Source organism: Boeremia exigua, assembly GCF_020726555.1.
Source record: "Boeremia exigua strain MPI-SDFR-AT-0100 chromosome Unknown C7974scaffold_4, whole genome shotgun sequence".
Classification (NCBI taxonomy): domain Eukaryota; kingdom Fungi; phylum Ascomycota; class Dothideomycetes; order Pleosporales; family Didymellaceae; genus Boeremia; species Boeremia exigua.
Window position 1 is genome coordinate 2,150,517 of NW_025763521.1, and position 17,579 is coordinate 2,168,095.

The 17,579-nt window shown below is 51.7% G+C and overlaps 8 protein-coding genes across 8 annotated transcripts; 5 read left to right on the forward strand and 3 right to left on the reverse strand.

The window, feature by feature from the left end:
• Nucleotides 1-29: 29 nt before the first annotated feature.
• Nucleotides 30-1,578, forward strand: C7974DRAFT_356407 (optic atrophy 3 protein-domain-containing protein). Its single transcript, XM_046139594.1, has 2 exons — nt 30-520; nt 569-1,578. Exons 1-2 carry the CDS (start codon nt 461-463, stop codon nt 1,319-1,321), a joined length of 813 nt encoding a protein of 270 aa, XP_045999418.1. The 5' UTR covers nt 30-460; the 3' UTR covers nt 1,322-1,578.
• A 269-nt stretch (nt 1,579-1,847) lies between these two features.
• On the forward strand, nt 1,848-2,589 carry C7974DRAFT_156088 (uncharacterized protein). The gene has a single exon (XM_046135873.1). It carries the CDS (start codon nt 1,928-1,930, stop codon nt 2,507-2,509), a length of 582 nt encoding a protein of 193 aa, XP_045999419.1. The 5' UTR covers nt 1,848-1,927; the 3' UTR covers nt 2,510-2,589.
• Nucleotide 2,590: 1 nt separating this feature from the next.
• On the reverse strand, nt 2,591-4,902 carry C7974DRAFT_156084 (uncharacterized protein). The gene has a single exon (XM_046135872.1). It carries the CDS (start codon nt 4,789-4,791, stop codon nt 2,671-2,673), a length of 2,121 nt encoding a protein of 706 aa, XP_045999420.1. The 5' UTR covers nt 4,792-4,902; the 3' UTR covers nt 2,591-2,670.
• Nucleotides 4,903-5,039: 137 nt separating this feature from the next.
• On the forward strand, nt 5,040-6,948 carry C7974DRAFT_391050 (autophagy protein Apg6-domain-containing protein). Its single transcript, XM_046141536.1, has 2 exons — nt 5,040-5,217; nt 5,267-6,948. Exons 1-2 carry the CDS (start codon nt 5,106-5,108, stop codon nt 6,742-6,744), a joined length of 1,590 nt encoding a protein of 529 aa, XP_045999421.1. The 5' UTR covers nt 5,040-5,105; the 3' UTR covers nt 6,745-6,948.
• Nucleotides 6,910-8,132, forward strand: C7974DRAFT_451488 (uncharacterized protein; the record flags this gene model as incomplete). Its single annotated transcript, XM_046145786.1, has 2 exons — nt 6,910-8,067; nt 8,122-8,132. Exons 1-2 carry the CDS (start codon nt 7,158-7,160, stop codon nt 8,130-8,132), a joined length of 921 nt encoding a protein of 306 aa, XP_045999422.1. The 5' UTR covers nt 6,910-7,157.
• A 439-nt stretch (nt 8,133-8,571) lies between these two features.
• Nucleotides 8,572-10,683, reverse strand: C7974DRAFT_156101 (peptidase S8/S53 domain-containing protein). Its single transcript, XM_046135874.1, has 2 exons — nt 10,627-10,683; nt 8,572-10,401 (listed from the first exon to the last, which is right to left on the reverse strand). The coding sequence occupies exon 2, from the start codon at nt 10,306-10,308 to the stop codon at nt 8,917-8,919; it is 1,392 nt and encodes a 463-aa protein (XP_045999423.1). The 5' UTR covers nt 10,309-10,401; nt 10,627-10,683; the 3' UTR covers nt 8,572-8,916.
• Nucleotides 10,684-12,370: 1,687 nt separating this feature from the next.
• C7974DRAFT_333156 (vacuolar protein sorting/targeting protein 10) lies at nt 12,371-17,313 on the reverse strand. Its single transcript, XM_046139128.1, has 2 exons — nt 16,370-17,313; nt 12,371-16,319 (listed from the first exon to the last, which is right to left on the reverse strand). Exons 1-2 carry the CDS (start codon nt 17,005-17,007, stop codon nt 12,515-12,517), a joined length of 4,443 nt encoding a protein of 1,480 aa, XP_045999424.1. The 5' UTR covers nt 17,008-17,313; the 3' UTR covers nt 12,371-12,514.
• On the forward strand, nt 16,935-17,473 carry C7974DRAFT_156121 (uncharacterized protein). The gene has a single exon (XM_046135875.1). It carries the CDS (start codon nt 17,045-17,047, stop codon nt 17,351-17,353), a length of 309 nt encoding a protein of 102 aa, XP_045999425.1. The 5' UTR covers nt 16,935-17,044; the 3' UTR covers nt 17,354-17,473.
• The last annotated feature ends 106 nt before the right edge of the window (nt 17,474-17,579 follow it).

The window sequence follows — 17,579 nt, forward strand, 5'->3', positions numbered from 1 at the left end:
GTTGAAGTTCGGGGCGGGCTAAACAAACAGCTAAGCGGTTGCTATGCCAGACCCCTGTCGCTACCAAGCTCATGCGTGTGCTTGGTTTCATGACGCACATCCTGCAGAGCATTACGACCCATGTTGTCCAGTCACGAGAGACACTGAAATCGCTTGCAGGTCTCTTTCTCCCAATTCTGACCATGAACACTGTTGTCTCACTGTCGTTGCCTGCAATCTGCCCGTGGCAGGCGCAGTGACGTCGGCGTTGGGGAAATTCCGAGCTACGGAACGGAACTTCAGGCAGCCTCGAAGCAGCCATCACCTCTGCACAACGCTCGCTCCTGATCACCGGCCCCTCTGAATCTGGCGCATTATTACTGTAGTGTGTGCGACTGGAACACGATTGCTATGATCATCCTCTGCGACACCAATTGCCTTTTATAGCGAGTGTTGTTGCAGCATATTTGTGCAGCCCAGCATGTCTCTCACACTGAAGATCACCTCACTGTTCGTGAGGACGCTCGCGAAGCCGATGGCCGTAAGACCTGAAATTGCAACTGACTGAAGAAAGGCTTACATCGGGTAGAATACCATCAAGCGCAATGCTCACGAACATGAGCGTTTCCGCAGAATATGTGTCAGTTTCGCACAGAAGATTCACCGAGTCGACATGAGGATGCGTCTTGGTCTCCTACAGGACCCGGCCGTGATCGATCGTCAGATCAAGAAGGAAGTGGCGGCGGCGAAAGCCGCACGAGACAAGCATGCAACACCCACTGTTAAGACAGAGGCAGAGATGCAGGCCGAGGAAGAGATGACGGAGAAGGAGAGGGAGGACATAAAGAAGAGAACCGAGGAGAAATTCAAGCCACGCATCCGTCCCCTCTCCGAACAGAAGGCTATCGAGACCGGCGCCAATTTCGTCTCTGAGGCATTCATTTTCGCTGTCGGTATAAGTGTCATTTTGTTTGAGCAGTGGCGGCAAAGAAGGAAAGCAAAAAATGCTCGAGACGATATCCGGGAGGACCTTGAAGAGCTGCAGGTCGAACTGACAACTGTCAAGAGCGAGCTCGAGGAACTGAGAAGGAAGCAGCCCGATCCCGTGCAGCAAGGAAAGCTGCTAAGTTTCTGGAGAGGAAGTGGAGTCGCCGAGCATCAAAAGACGGAAGATGAGCATAGAGCTGAGGCAAAGATAGCCGTTGCAAAGGGAAAGGAAGCTAAAAGACTAAGAGAGCAAGCAGAAACTGAAAAGCCTGCAAGTGTAAGAGACCTGACAACACAAACATCAGCTCTTTCTCAGGAGCACCCCGCAACGGATGACAGCCAATCTCAGCGCTGAGTATTGGTGTCATCCAAATCTTGAGGGGTGGATCATGTCACTTCCTGAGCGAATCCTCTAGCCCACCGAGGAAACCGTTGATTACCGCTATACCGTCTTGCACCGCCTGTTGTAAACATTTTCTCCTCTCATGATACCCATCCCGTTTATAGACAGATGATAGGAATGCGCTTTGCGACTCTTGTCACACGAGATGTATAGTATGTACACTATCTTGGATCAGCTATATGGTCATAAATATAACAAACAAAGTTCCTACTATATTCTAACTTTGATCACAACTCCCTAGGGCATGGTTCCTGGGAGAGCTGATGGGCCCATCAGTCGCTCTTGCCTCTCTCGCCAAGCCACGTGCGTCAACCCCTGCAACCCAAGCTCTGACGATGTGCCCTCTTCTGAACACAGTCTCGTATATGCATGCTCACATAGGCTTTGCTTGCATTTGATCGCTCAGCTCCAGTCGCTAGTTTCGTGCGTAGTCTTCCACGTCAATGGTCTTTGTATGTAGATTGCTTCCACGACCCATGCGGTACGTCAGATTCTCCTGCGTCTAGTACAAAGCTCATCCTTTCGACATCAGTAGTGTACTCACAGCTGTAAACGTTGATGTCGTCGGATCTCATCAAGGACCCTGAGAGCGAAATGCCTCCGGCATCCAGACGTTCAGCGATGAGAATTGAGGGCATAGCAGTCAGAGCACATCTCACGGCCACCTCGCAGTGTGATCTCAATTCGCAAGTTGATGGACCTGCAGAGGGCAACCCGCGTTCGTTTCAGTTCACCGCCAGGGACGACCGCAGGCTGCCAGTCAATCATCATCACCTACATCAGCAGCAGCAGTATCCAGGTCATCGGCCTCATGATCAACACCCTCGATTGCAAGTCAGTCCCATGCGTCAGACTCACGTCACGCCAACAGCTCCTGCCCCCTTGAAGCAACACAAACCAGTAGCGGGTACCACAGTCGCTACACTTCTTCCGCACTGCACCGTCGAGACAATACTGAGCAAAGACCAAGTCATTGCAGTCAGTGATGTCGCTGGTAGTCTGAAGGAGCTTGTGCTTCTCGCGCTGGGAGCCAAAGACGGCGATGAAGAGTGCATGGGTAGACTTGAAGGCGCACTGGGCAGGGATCAGGGATTGACCGGCCTTGTAGACTTCTTCTCTGCCGAGTTCGAGATCGGGTAGTCCGACTTGTACTTCTCACTGTCGGTGCGAAGCAACGGCGCAACACGACCAATAATTTCTGTCCCTTCCCACTGATATCGCATGGAAACGAGATATCTCAATCTTCAAAAGCCACCAAGGCGCAATGGAATAGCAACTAGGGATATCATTCACAACACTCATCATACAGCCAGTTCATCTTCGCTATCGCTAGCCTTGACGCCCACACGCCTTGTCCCCACTATTGTTGGTGCCAGATTTAAGCTCCTCCTTTTCTGTGAACTAGATGTCTTGCCCTTGCTCTTGGTCCACCCCTGCTTCACATCGTTGAGAAAAGCTCTCCTGTTCAACTTGCCTGTCGACTTTGCGAGCAAGCCTGAAGATTGCGGGGCAGGTCTTGGTGTCTTGAACACAGGCGAACTGCAGAGAAACTTGGTAGCCTGAGGCGTCAAAGATTCACGCTTGATGCGTATGTGAGGGGTGGCTGGTTCGTCGCTTGTACCGATGAGGTCGAGGTCATCGGAGGACTTGGAGGACGCGCGGTAAGTGGCTTCCGGCCTGGTTTTCGGCTTTTCTATCACCATACGATTCTGACTCGTTGATGATACGACAACTCCCGACTCCTGAGTCTCTGGTATTGTACTGGGCAAAGTCTTGCATTGAGGTGGCTCTGGAGTGGGCGAGTCTTCGGTCTTGAGCATTTCGAGCTGTAGTTCGTCTTCGTTGCGGAAATCAGCGCCTTCGATCGAAGGAAGTGGTTCGTCGGGTGCTGGGTACATGTTCCCTTCGTCGTCGAAGAAGTGTGCAGAGGGACTGTCGCTGATGTCGGCGCCTGCTAACGAGAGGAGCTCGAGTTCGTCATCATCAAAATGAGAAGACGACGGGAGCACAATTCGTTCGGATGAGTGGCTTTCCTGTTCCAGAGAGTTTGGTGTTGGTAGACGATGCTCGGCTGAAGAGGTTTCTGGGATCTCCATGCTAGAGAAATAATGTTCTTCGTGTTCTTCGGATGTCGGTAGGGGATTCTGTGCAACGGATCTTGTCTTTGACTTGGTCTGGTTCTGATGGCTCTCGTCTTTCAGTCGGGTTCTCCACCGGTTGGACAATGCTGTGGTAGGCCAATCCGACCATTTGGTTTTGCTGGCTTTGATATCCTTGAAAGACATGTTGTGTAGCACCCTTCTCTCGCGAATATATGCATCGTCCTCTTCTGTGAAATGATATTTGCGAGTCAATCGAACTGTTTTGGCTTTACGAGCAGACGTTTTATCGACAAGATGAGCATCAAGGGGAACGTCAATATCGCTTCGCAGTGCTGGTAGCGAGTGTGAGCTATGTGGCCTTTCAACGGTTGTCTCAAGTGTTTGGGAAATTTGGTCCCTCCTCATTGGACCAGAGCGCATTCGTATATGGACCTTTGGGCTTCTTCGACGGGTGCCTGGAGGCAAGCTAACATGATCTTCATTGGTAGACGCAAGTGGTGCTTCCGTTACTACGGGCGGGGAAGATCTCGGATGTTCGGTTTGTGGCGTTTTTTTTATAGCTAAGATAGGCGGAAAGTACCATTTTGGATCCGCTGCTGGTTTCACACCATCTGTTGATGGTAGTGGGAGAGATGTGGCAGGTAATTGAGGTTGGACGGCTTGTCCGTTTGGTGTGTTCTGGAGAATGGTGAACAACGGCGCGACGACTTGTTGCACGGCTTGTACAATCGTCTGGTTCAAGCTGGCAACGAATGCTGCTTGCGCCTGCTGTCCGAGTGGTGTCTGTGGGAATTGTATGCTTTCTAGTAGGTTTGCTGCTGGGTTCGGCGTATTGGGGATGTGGGACGAATTTCTCTGTATAAATGCTGTCGGTACAGCTTGCGGTGTGGCAACGAGATTCATGTTTTGTTGCGCTGGAGTCTGCGCTGTCTCGCTGTCCTCCACGCTGTCCCTCTTCCTCTTTCGCGTTTGAGTAGGTGCCAACTCATCCTCCGATTCGCCTTGACCATCTTCGTCCTCTGAAGCTGTGTCATCTTCAATTGCAGCACCCAAAAAGCTGTCGACCATCGTTGGTCTATTCCGCGTCAGCTGTCGTTGCATTCTCCTGATATGTCCCCTGTCCACCACAATCTTGCCTGTATTCAAGTCGACCTCGTCGGTCATCGATTCGTGCATGTTCTCATATTTTTCGAACATCCTCTCAAGTCTGCCTTTGAACTTCTGTTGTTGTTTCTGTTTCGCTTCTATGTAATCGGGATTCGTCTCGTCCACTTCGATCGATCGGAGAATGCGCAACCGCTTTGCCGGCGTCTCAATCATGTTGAATGCGGTGACCGAGCGAACGGATGCCCCTGGGGCCTGGTGGGTGCGCCGGGTCGATGTTGTTGTCTCGGAAAGCGGTTGTCGCGAATCCTTGGCGGAGACTGTGTGTGCAGGAAGCTCGAGCCAAACGCGCAACAGAAGGGCTGCGACGCGCCTTCCCCTCGCGTTGAAGTGGGGCAACGGGAGCTAGTGGCCGCCTGCATGGAGCAGATGATGCACATCCAACGGCATGCTGCTCCGAGCATCGAGCTTCTCTCTCCCTGTACAAACATCACCGAGACTTGACATGCAGACAGCTAGACAATAACATCATGTCGAATGACCAGAAGAGTTATGGCCTCTATTGCCAGAAATGCCGAACACCTCTCGATGTCGATGCCTCCGTCGACCAGCTCAACCCTGCAGCCTTCAAGCTCCTAACCGGTAAAGGCAGCTGAACTTCTGTTTAATACTCTCTACTGACATCCGGAAGACTCAACTATCACAGCTCAGCAGCAGAACCAGAAGAACAATCCTCCACGCCAGTCGCGGCCGACATATCCATCCTCCAGACACCAAACCTACGAAACCGCAATACAGTCCGCAAGGAACCCCACATTCAAGCGCAATGTACCGTCTTCGAGATTCCAGCATGGTGGTCAGAATCCTGCCATGTCGTTCGTCAACGTGCACATGTCGGAATCGATGATGGACTCGCCTGAGCACCTACCCGCACCAGTACGCAGCCTAGATCAGCAGTCACCAGCTGAAGGGACGCAAACACAGCTCACCACAGTCGAAGCGTCGAGGCAATCGAGTAGTACTGCGGGTTCAGGGGCAGTTGGAGGAACTAGCCTTGCAGATGGTCTGGAAACTACACAGCGGATGTTTGAGATACTATCTGCGCGCTCAGACATCGATCACCCAATATGCGTTGAATGTACAGAGCTTCTGGTGGACGGCCTACAAAAGCGGCTTGGAGTAGCGACTCGGGAACGCGACGCATACGTGGACTACCTCCGCCGCGCCAACACAGATGTACCCAGCGCTGAGGAGGTCAAGGCCGCTGACGCAGCCCTAAAGGCCGCTAAGAAGGCCGAGGCCGCTGCCATCGCCAACCTAGAGAAGCTTGAAGAGGAGAAAGTAGACTTAGATGCACAGTTGGCCGCGCTTGAAGCTGAGGCTCGCCAACTCGACCAGGAGGAGGAGGACTTTTGGAGAGACCGGAACGCCTTCAACTCCACCTTGACAGAGTTTCAAAACGAGCGCGATGCTCTCACGGCACGGCATGCTCATGACACACAGATCTTGAATCAACTTCAACGAAGAAGCGTCTACAACGACACGTTCAACATAACGCACGACAACCACTTTGCCACTATAAACGGTCTCCGTCTTGGTCGCCTGCCACATCCATACGTCGACTGGCCTGAGATCAATGCTGCATGGGGCCAAACGTGCCTCCTTCTCGCCACACTCGCTGAGCGTCTAGGCTACAAATTTCAAAACTATGAGCTTTCTCCCATGGGCTCAACTTCCACTATCTTGAAGCATGAAATCAAGAATGGTACTTCTGTAGCCGATACGCGAGCGTCCACAGCTAGTTCGCCCAACATCCAAAAGCAGCGTCTCGAGCTGTATTCATCGGGTGACTTCCCTATCAATTTCGGTTTCTTGCACCGTAAATTCGACACCGCCATGGTAGCTTTTCTTGAATGCTTGCGGCAGCTTGGCGAATTTGTAGAGAATCAAGGTGTTGATGCTGGAAGTAGCTTGCGTGTGGGTATGGGCGGACCCGGCGTTAAGATGCCGTACGAGATACGCAAAGATCGTATCCATGATCAGAGCATTAAACTAGCGCTGAACAAAGAAGAGAGCTGGACAAAGGCGTGTAAGTACACACTGACATGTTGCAAGTACTTGCTCGCGCATGCGAACAATGTTGAAAGTATGGCTGCTAGGAGAAGATGATCTGGGCGAGAAGTATAACAATAGACGATACCCACAAACAAGTAGGATGGTCGCCTCGGTTTTTTAGCGGTTGCTGCCTCCTGAGTTTTTGCACACAAGTCCAGCCATTTACACGAGAAGGTCTGCACTAATGTAAGTCAAATGTGCTCATGCCTTCATCACTTGGTTTCGAGTGCATTATCACCAATTACACCAGACCCGGCACATTCGGACTCGAAACTTGCTTCACTTTCGTCATGGTCCAAAAGAATTCCCTGCTGATGGTTTTGACACAATGAGTGTGATTCATTGACTTGACGTACAACGTTATCTGATCTGCACTGACTGAGTTCAACTCCACTGCACCGCATTGTGTATTTACAGGAGAGGATTTCTCTCAACAGTGTACCTCCAGCGTGTATTAATAATCACGCATGGACCTTAAGGACACAAAGCAGAACCACCGTACACAGGGCATAATGGCAGCAATGTTACGCCGCTCAGGACGCTCTTCGTCGCCACGAGTCAAGCCGTACGACTACGGTGCGTGTCCGTCAGAGCCAACCGCTCAGGATAAGTATTTTTACACAGCGGACGGAAGTAGAGATCCTATTACTAACCAAGCGGATGAGGAGTCTACAGTGTACGTTTACCCCCCGAAGAACATCAAGGCTCTGCGCTTTGATGCTGCAAAATGGCAGAACACACCACGGCCACGAAACTACCACGGTATTTGGCCGCCAACATGCGCGTCGCAGTTGATGAATACTCGCATGTTGCTCCATGATGACAGCGAGTCTCGAGAAGCTAAGCAGTTTCGCAAGACAAATGGCGAGCAGGCTTTCCATGAGTGTTTAGGTAAGTTTTGCTGGCAGCAAACGGATTTACCTGATGGCATCTTCTGCGTAGAAGAGAACTGCAATCATACCGTCAAGGAGTGGCTCACAGGTGCTGCCAGCTGGGAAGAGCGCTTCGAATTCCAGACGCTTCCTCATATGGGGCATGGTTTGTTCTCGAAATGCAACTGGAAGAAGGGCAACATTCTGGGTGCGTATCTCGGCGAACTCATTCCTTCCCGTACCAGTAACACAGAATACTGCCATGAGGTCTTCATTGGCCCGGAGTTCGAGAAGACGGGTGCATCGATTGCATATATCGATGCTGAGCGCTGCGGAAACTACGTACGGTTTTGCAATCACAGCTGTGAGAACAACGCGAACATCTCCGAGGAGAGAGTAGGGGAGGAGAGGGTGCTTGTGCTTAGAGCAACTAAACGCATCGCCGCAGGTGAGCAAGTCACTATCGACTATGGAACGGACTTCTTTCGGGGTGGACAATGTCTGTGTAGGTCGGCCAAGTGCAAGTACAATGGTTATCCAAATATATGAACTCCCGTAGTTAAGCGATAGCCTGCATAATGCAGGTCCGTAGTTCGCTACAGTAACGACAAATAAGTACTTCTTCTGTCTATCAGCATCCGCTTCTGAGCTAGATAGATATAGCTCATGTAAACCTCTTGCCACCTCTCATTCTAACAAATCATCGCCAAGTCTCTATGTTACGACTAAAATTTGATACAGAGCAACGTAGCAAAGCATATGCCGTTGTGTAATGTGAGAAGAAACGTGAGGTCGGAGAGACTAGCTATGAACAAGTGGTCGAGCTATGGACAAAAGCTGACTGTCGTATCTTGACGTCGACCGTGTGTCGGAAGAAAAATAGCGAATCGGCCTTGCGCCACCGCATGCTCGTACCCAAAGCCGCAGGTGAGTCTGTGGCGAAGCACGTGCGGATAGAACCCACTAGGTAATCACGATTCTAGCGACACGCGGACCGCAACATGTCTAATTTCCAAATGCCGAAGTATTGATTTGTAGTTTTGTACGGTTACTAGTATACAATGGAGTCTTCGATCAGCACATACTTCAGCAAGATGTCCGAGGCAGGCTTTTCATTCACTGACTGCTCGCCTCCTGTGCAGTTGGCCTCGACTACGAACCTTAGGCTCCCACCACATGATGACAAAGAAGAAAACTTATGCATAGATTGAAAACCGCGCCATGCTGAAATTATTAGGTTCTATAGTCCTGAGATCGGCCATGAATGTCTCGACGTATAAAACGTTCTAAGCAGACTTTTTGTGAAGCTCAACGACAAAGGGTATCATGTCAAACGCCGCAGAAACGTGAAGCTCTAGAATCTAAGAGGAGAGTCGTCAGAGACGACCACCCATCTCTCCAGCTCTCTGGCTTGCTTGGCCTTCTGCATTGCCTGCGCAGCGGGGCTACCGGTGCGCTCAGGAACAACGTAGTTGTTAACGAGGCGCTTGACAATACCACCGTCAACACCGTTGCTGAGCATGAGGTTAGCACTACCACCAATATTGCCAGTGATGTCGTTGGAGCGAGCAACTGCAAGGAGCTTCTTCTTCAGAGCAGCCGGGTCTTGTCCCAGACTCTTGTCTTGAGCCATAAGTGTTGCCATAACGCCAGTGGTGTGAGGGCAGGCCATAGAAGTGCCGGAGAGGAAGTTGATGATATTGTCGCCAGTGCTCCAAGAGCTGAGAATTTCTTCGCCTGGGGCGTAGATGTCGACGCATTTTCCGAGGTTGGAGAAGGTGGAGACTTGGTTGTTGATGTTCACAGAACCCACGGTGACAACATTGGAGTTGCTTCCGCCGAGCTGAGCTGGGGTGGAGCCGCAAGCATCAACGCCGTCGTTACCAGCGGCAACCGAAACGTGAATGCCAGCCTCGCTGGCGCCAGTAATGACTTCGTTGACGGATCTGGCAGTGCCCTGAAGACCCCAAGACATGCTCATAATGGAACCGACAAAACCGGGCTGAGTCTTGCGTTTGTTGTGGTTGTTGATAACCCAATCCATGCCAGCAATGGTGTCGGTGGATGAGCCAGAACCATCGTCACCGAGAACCTTGACGGCAATGATATTGGCACCCTGAGCAACACCGAACTTCGCGCCACCAGCGGTACCAGCAACATGAGTACCGTGACCATCACCATCAACTTCAGATCCGGTAGCAGTGAAGCCTTGTGTAGCACGGCCAGTGAAAACAGCGTGGGTGGTTCGTACACCAGTATCGATGACGTAGATATCGACACCAGCGCCTAGAGCCGAATTATCGAAGCTGTAGGTAAAGTCTTGGCTCTGAGGTGATCCGGATGCACCAGCTGCGTTGGAGATGCGCTGCAGGCCCCAGGGGGCACCGGCCTTAGTCTCAACAAATGACTTGATAACTGTCTTCTCCTCGACAAACGCGACCTCATTCATGGCGTTGAAAGCATCGATACAATGGTTTCCGGCTCTGATGACGAGACCCGCAAAGACCGTGTTGTTGAACTCAGCAATGACATCGGTTTCCTTGATACGCATCTGAGCGTCTTCGAGGTTCTGTTTCCAGTTGGGGACTTCGTCTTTTTGAAACATGATAAGGAGCTCTTTCGCATCGTCACCATGTTCCATATACTGGATTGTCGTATTGCCGATGTAGCCATCTTGGGGAGCAGCAGCAGCGAGGAGTGATGAGGCAAGGGCCAAAAGACCAGCGACAGCAAAGTTGGTCCTCATTGTGAATTATAAACTGGATCCTGATCCGTTGAAAGAGGAGAGAGAGTGTGTGTAGCCGTTCTGGTGAGAGAGGGAGGTATGTAATAAAGAACGCTACTTCATGTCAGTGTTTGTTTTGTGAGACCTAACAGCGAACGACAATAGCTTGCATTGAAACAGGCAAGCACCCCGCCCAGGCGCGAAGGCACTCGTAGAAGGCAGCGGAGATTTGGTGATGCGTAAGCCAGACGGAGTTGAGACACCTGGTGGCCTCGTACAACAGTGTGGGGTAATCACGGTGAAGTGGCAGCCTTAGACAATTGAAACATGAGTACTTACGACGCGCGAGCTGCGAAGGCTAGTAGAGAACTCGTCAAGCGGAACGGGTATGAGGAGCTACGCGTTTGAGCCAAGACGTGCACAGCACAGTATTGGGTGAATAAGGATGCGGCTGGAGAAAGAGTCTCAAGACGAGAAACGAAGTGAAGGGACTGAGAGTAGCTGTCAAAAGAACGGGAACTACTATAAGGCAAGCACACCTAAAGAATGAAGGCGAGTGCTTTAAAGAAAGAGAGCTGTGGAGGAAAGAAGAACCAAGACTGGAGGGTAGGAGCAGCTTGGGGCTCCGCTCATGTACTCGTCACAAGTTTCTGGGCTACGAGCACCAAGCTCAGCGAAGACTCGTCTGCATTTGAAACAGCTTGGCAGTCGGCTAGCTCCCGCGACGACTATACCCAATTCACGAGCGCTATTCGCGGGCCAAGACGACTGGCCTGCTTCAGTCTCTCAAGCGGGAACAGCGGTGGCACTGGTGGAGTCGATGTGAGCATGAGAACCGGGCCCGAGGGCACGATTGGGGCCTTGGGAGATTGTACGAAGACGAACACCTTGCGAAAGCTGTATCGATCTTCACCCTAGTCGCGTAGAACAGTGCTCGCGCCCATGGCGCTGGCGACGGCGCTTCGTATGGACGTACACGAACGTACACAAATTTCAGCAGACGCTCGCTACAAACGGCACCGCGTTGCTGCAAGCCTCAGGGTCAACGCGTTGATTGGCTGAATCAACATGAAACACGAGAGCTTGCGACGCAACCCAACTCAGCAAGCGCCATCGGCCGCTCTCCGCAGCTCGTGGGCTTGCATAAACCCGCACTCAACACCGCGGGCTCGCCGCTTAGCAACGCACGGCCAAGGGGTCCCTGGCGCCTCGACGATTCATGCGCCAGAGAAACCCAAGCCGTGGCGTCCAACGACCGCTGTTGTGCCTGAGCCACCCGCAACCTGTGGCACATAACCGGCCTTCGACCTCGATTCGATTCGTTCCCGCTGCCCGAGTGCCGTGCACACCCATTTCCGTGCTGGTAAGCCGTCAAGCCCATGCAACTTCATGCATTCTGGACCACCTGGGAGCCATACACGTGTAAGCGGACGTTTCATCGCTGATTAAGGACAACAACAAGATGAGTCCCGTCTCGCTGCTCGGACTTGATGTCGTGAGCATGACTTACAGTGCCGCTGTGACAATGCCCTCTCAGCTGCTTGTGCATCATGAACGCCTCCACCTGGGGAACGGATCCCACGGAACTGTCGAAAAATCGATAACGTCTTTCAGCGTCGGTCGTGTTTGACACTGACATCAATCTCCGAGCTAAGCTCTCTTGCATGACAAACACGTCTCCCAGCATGTTGACAGCTGCCAACCAGCAGCCGTCGCGTAGCACGGCATGAATGTGTCGTAAACACCTCTCATGCCTCGCAAACATGTCCTCGAAACCAAATCGACGTTGTTTTAACGCCTTCAATGGCCTGAGCTGCGCCTCATCAATGCCAGGCAGCTTAGATTGACAACCCTGGCCTGGATCATGCAACCAATTTGCTTGCGCCGCATCGCTTAACGAGAAAGGCAGTGTTCCTCCGTCGATGGCCCACCATAGATTATTTTCCGATCATTGAAGCAAAAGCGGTGTGTGTCGGCTGCGAATAGACGACCGGTTCACCCCATCGTTGTTGCAGAAGAACCGAACTTCCGTGATGGTTGACCTTGTCAGCTGTCCGCGGCGGTTCAGGGGAGGGAGGGAGCGTTCAACGATGCCACAGATTGAAATGTTACAGGGAAAATGTACACACTAACGTTCCAACCCGACTTCATCATCATCTGAGCCTACGCCGATCTTGAATCCTCCTAACTACTATCAACTGAATGCTAATCATACTGACATGACAACCTAAACTTCCTCGTCGCTCTCGTCGCCCAAGAGCTCGCCTTCGTCCGGATCAACGACGGCGTAGTCGCCTCTGCCTCTTGCGAAAGAGCTTCTGCTCGTGTAGGTCCGACCCCCATAGCCACCACCACCCCTGCCACCAGATACCATTCTCCACAGACTGCCAACAAGCATGGGGATAGCAGCGATGATAGCCACGAGCCCACTGACAGCAGCGACCGGATACTTGATCCAGGGCGCATCTGAGTCGAACCCACTTCCAGAGTCACCCAGACGGATAGCGCCAAACTTGCCCATTCCGCTCCAATTTCTCCAGACGTAGTACCCAATGCCACCAGCTGCTGCGAACGGCAGAACGATCGCAAGGAAAAGGGCAAACCCGCCAATACCGTGCTTCTTCTCAAACTCCTCTTCGAAGCCAGGACAAGGATACACGGTGCCTACATGGTCAAACTCCTGACCGCCATCGCAAGTTGAGAGTGGAATCTTGCGGTAGGGGCTGTTATCCCAGTACTCTCGCGCGCCCTTTTTACAAACAGCCTTAGGGTCTTCAAGAGTGAGGCCAGGGATGAGCTTGCATTCGCCTCCAGGCTGGCGCTCGTAATTGTAGGCGCATTCGAAGTCGCGGCGTGTGCAGGTGCAATTGCGTTGAATCTCGTGCATATGATCAATGCGCTCACCGTTCCTGCATTTGGCGTCGCGCTTCTTACGATGATACTCTGCTACGTGACCAAACAAGCACTGCTGGTCGTCCTGCAGGGGATGTTGGGGCACCCAGAGATCGTAGTCGCCATTAGCGGGGTTCTTCTCATCGAGGTTACACTTCTTGGTAAATTCTTCCAATCCAGAGAAATCGACATTGATGGCAACCAGTTCCTTGCCATCCTTGCCCCATAACAAAAAATTGAGTGACGTGTCGCTAGGGACTGTGGTGATGGCATCCACTCGGACTGCGTGTTCTGCGAACTTGTACAGGTTCCACTTTTCGCCGCTGTCGAGTGAGTAGTACAGATGATCTGTGTCTTCGCCACGGCGTACAATGACGATGACTGAACCCTGATCACCAAATTCCCAAGCGTAGGCGCCCTTCTTAATCTCTTTCCATGTGATACCAGCATCAGTGGTCATGAATGTGCTGGCCTCGCCAAGAGTGCCCAGCTCTGGACCAACATTGCCCACACCGAGCATGAGACCAACAGCTGTAGGAGAAGAGTACGTCTCGCGGGGGTCTGAGCGTTCCGTATATCCGTGAATGTGCAACCCACACTTCTCAGAGTTTGACACATCGCAGGAGAAGCTGTTGCCCTCTGAATCTTTCCCTGGGGCCTCGAGAGGCGTCCATTCGGAGCCGTCGTTGTGAGTGATGCGCGTCTGCTTCTTCTTCTTGGCGCCATTGTTGACCTCGTTGATGTTTGTAACTACGTTGGCGAGAGCAACACCTTCCAGACCCTGCATCTTCTCAAAATCGACGTAGCCCTCAGTGTTGCGGTTGACGCCGTTCAAGCTCATGACGTAGGATGTGCCATTGCTGTTACTTTTAATGATCGAACCGTATTCTTGGTCTGGACGAGGATTGACAGTGACATGGAGAAAGATGGAGTGAGTGGAACTGTCAAGCACAGTGTAGGCTGTCTGGTGGTCGACGTTGAATTTGGGAGGGAATTTGGCTTCGGCGAAGTGGTTGGCATCCAGACTGGTCGACAGTTCCAAAGTCTTGCCATCCTTGCCCTTGGTCGCGATGATGATGAATTCAGACATTGTTGCAAATTCAACGACCGATTCGAACTTGACATCTTTCTTCTTGAACCAGTCATCACTCGAGACGAGTTCGATGGGAGCGCCCATCTCCTCTTTGGTGTACTGTTCACAAAAGACTTGCTCTTCTTTGACGTCGCGTCCGGCCTCACGCCAGACAAAGGCGCATTTCTTCACGTAAGGAAGCATGGCCTCCCAGCTTCCAGAAACACCGTTCTTCTGCGAGACGTATGAAACAGTGTGGCAGTCTTTGTCGCCCAGCTTCTCACAATGTTCACCACCGAGCCAGATGAGCCAGCCCTTCTGATTCGGGTGAAATTGTAAGATTTGAAGCATCTGCGTGTTCGGCATGACAGGAGCCTCAAAACTGTGAATACTATCCTTTAGGCCGCGGTCTTCCGAATAGAACACCTTTTTCGAAGCCGTCAAGAAGTAGACGTAGTTGTTCTCGTAGGTATGGGGGTAGATTCGTACGATTTCCTCATCGACGGCCTTCTTCCACTTCTTGCCGTGATCGTGGGTGATGTAAGCCTCGCGTTCCGAGGTCAGTAGGACGATGGTCTCGTCACGATCCCTGGCATTATCGCGATCGTCCCTATTCTGAGTGTCACGCTCAAGATAGTAGTGCTCCATGAAGTTGCTACCCTTGAACTTGGTGATCTCACTGGTGATCTTGTCGTTCTTCGGTGGAGGTCTCTCGGCATCGCCGCACGGCCTTTCAATCTCTTTATCGAGCTCGGTCTCGCCTTTGCACTGATTGCCTGGAATCTTTCTCCATCCTGAACTACCCTTGTACGTCTTGGCATCTCCTGCGCAAGCACCCTTTGGTAGTCTGACCTGGTCGGAAGGCTCGCATTTCTTGTCCTTGCCCTCGCCACTTGGTGTGAAGTTGACATCGCATTCATAGTCTCTGCCGGCGTCGCACTCGCAGGCCTCGAAGCGTGGTGTGGGGTCCTTGAATGGCTCAGATACGAAGCAGTCGGCGTCCCATTTGCGCCTCTTGAATAGTTGCTTATGGCCCATGACGCAACTTGGCTTGCCATCATCCTCCTTGCGAACTGACCACTCTTCAAAATCCTTGTCTTCACACTTCCGTTCGTGAAGTTCGGAAAAGTCGAGGTGGATAATGACATGTTCACGACCGCCGCCATCCTTTTTACTAGACGCGTAGAGCATGAACTTCTGGCTTGTTGAATCAGGCAGAGTAGTTAGCTCGCGGGCGCGGAATTTGTAGCCGATGTCGATCTCTTTCCAAGTATCTTTGCGCCCATGCTTGAGGGAATACATGACCTTATCAGTGTCGCCTTCGTCGAAAACTGCTACCAGAATTGACCCTTGGTCACCAAATTCGTACTTGTGAGCTTCTTCGAGAGCGAGTTCCCAGGTTAGACCGGCATCGTCTGAGACATACAAATCGCCGTCGGTGTATTTGCCCAGCTGATCTCCAGTGTTGCCTACACCCATAACCATACCAGGGGCTAGGCTGGAGAAAACGCGCCCACTGTTGTGGAGGTTTGTGACAGAGTGAAGGTGAAGCTCCTTGTCTTTGTCCTTGATCCGCAGTTTCTCAAAGGTCCTGCCGTCGTCAAAGCTGATCCTCGACTTCAATTTCTTAGTGGAACCCTTCTTCTCATAATCTTCCCAGTTGTCCACAACATTAACCATTACCACACCCTGTATGTTGGCGATCTTCTCGAAGTCTACATAGCCTCGCTCATTACGGTTCATATGCTCGACGTTCTTTGTGAAGTATGTACCGTTCGAATTGCTCGTATATAGTGAGCCCATCGCAGTGTACTTCGATGTCATGACATCGACCTGGATACTGTAGTTCGTCGACTCGAGGATCGTGTATGCGTCTTGTTCGACTTTGTGATCGCCAAATTCAGCATGATGCCAGGTATCGGTATCGGTGGTGACATAGAGAGTGAGTTCGCTCGAGTGATCAGCCTTCGCAGCAGCAACGATGTAGCCTTTCACAGCTGCCATGTTCGCCATGCCTTGCACAGTGCGCCCAGAGGACATAACTGGCTCGTCGAAATCTTTGAAGTAGCTGTGGATGTTAGCGTATATTTTGCCACGAAAGATCAGGCTGCAGCTTACTTATCGGAGTGCAGCAACCTGAAATCCTTCGTTCTGTCCGAGTATTTGCCTCTTGTGATACACAAGACGCGGTCATCGTGTTTATCGCTGTCCAAAAGGAACCTCTCGGAGCCCTTTGCCCATTGGCACATGCGGCGGTCTTCGATAAGAACCTTGGGTTCTGACTTGAAGCCATCGGTGGTATAAAATGTACGTCCGAGACATGGCGCAGTGAAGCAGTTCTCGATCTCGTTGACCAAGATCTTCTTGTTATCTGTCGCATGCCAGCTCAGAGGTGTGTCTGGCGAAGGAGGCAGCTCGGTTTTAAAGGACTTCCAAGTCTCTCCCTGGTCGAAGGTGATCCAGTGATTCGTCTCGCCCAGAACTGTGGCAACCTTATTGTCGTACGGATTCTTGAGGATACCAGCTCCGTTCAGTTCTTTCTCCTGCTTCCAACCCTTTCCAGCATCTTCTGATCTCCATATCCTCCCACTCTCGAGCTCCTGCAGTAATGCGACCGTAGAATCGTCGAAGTAGAGGATGTTCACAAGCTCGTTCTTGAATGGAGTGGTCTCGACGAGCGGCGTGTCCTTCTTGGCCGCGATAGAGGGCACGAGTGCCAATAGCGCCGGCAGCAGCAGGCCTGTGTTATACCGCATGATGCATAGAGGCGATAAAGACTGTGGATGGTGAAGGATGGGTTGGATGTGTGCTTATTTGACAGCTGGCTGCTTGCCGTCTGTAGCCTGGTCGAGCTGGAAGCAACGGCTTGGCACTGCTGAAACAACTGGACGCGACGCAACGGAGAAGCTGTGGCAAAGCTTAGGTAAGATACTCTCAGGTAGAACCTGTATTAACCAGACAAATGTGACAATGGAACCGGAACGTGCCCAAGAAACCGATGCTGTCGAACGACAGCTGATTTCTGAGAGTTACTGCTGGTGCTGGCGATGCGCGGAGTTCCGCATTCGTCATCCCTACAATTGGATCGTCGTCACTACATAAGCACGCAGCATTTACCACGCGCGAGCATGGTAGATGTTCGCCGTGAACCTAATCGAACTTTTCCGTCTTGTATATACCTGTCCTTGAGGTCCTTGAACGTTTTGTTATTTGCGTCAAGGATGTTGGACTGGAAACCTGACCACCAGTGAAGCTGTAGCTTGAAGCTGCGCAGATGAGTTGTCAAGATGCTATCCATTTTGTATAGCTATGCTTCTCGCTAACAAAT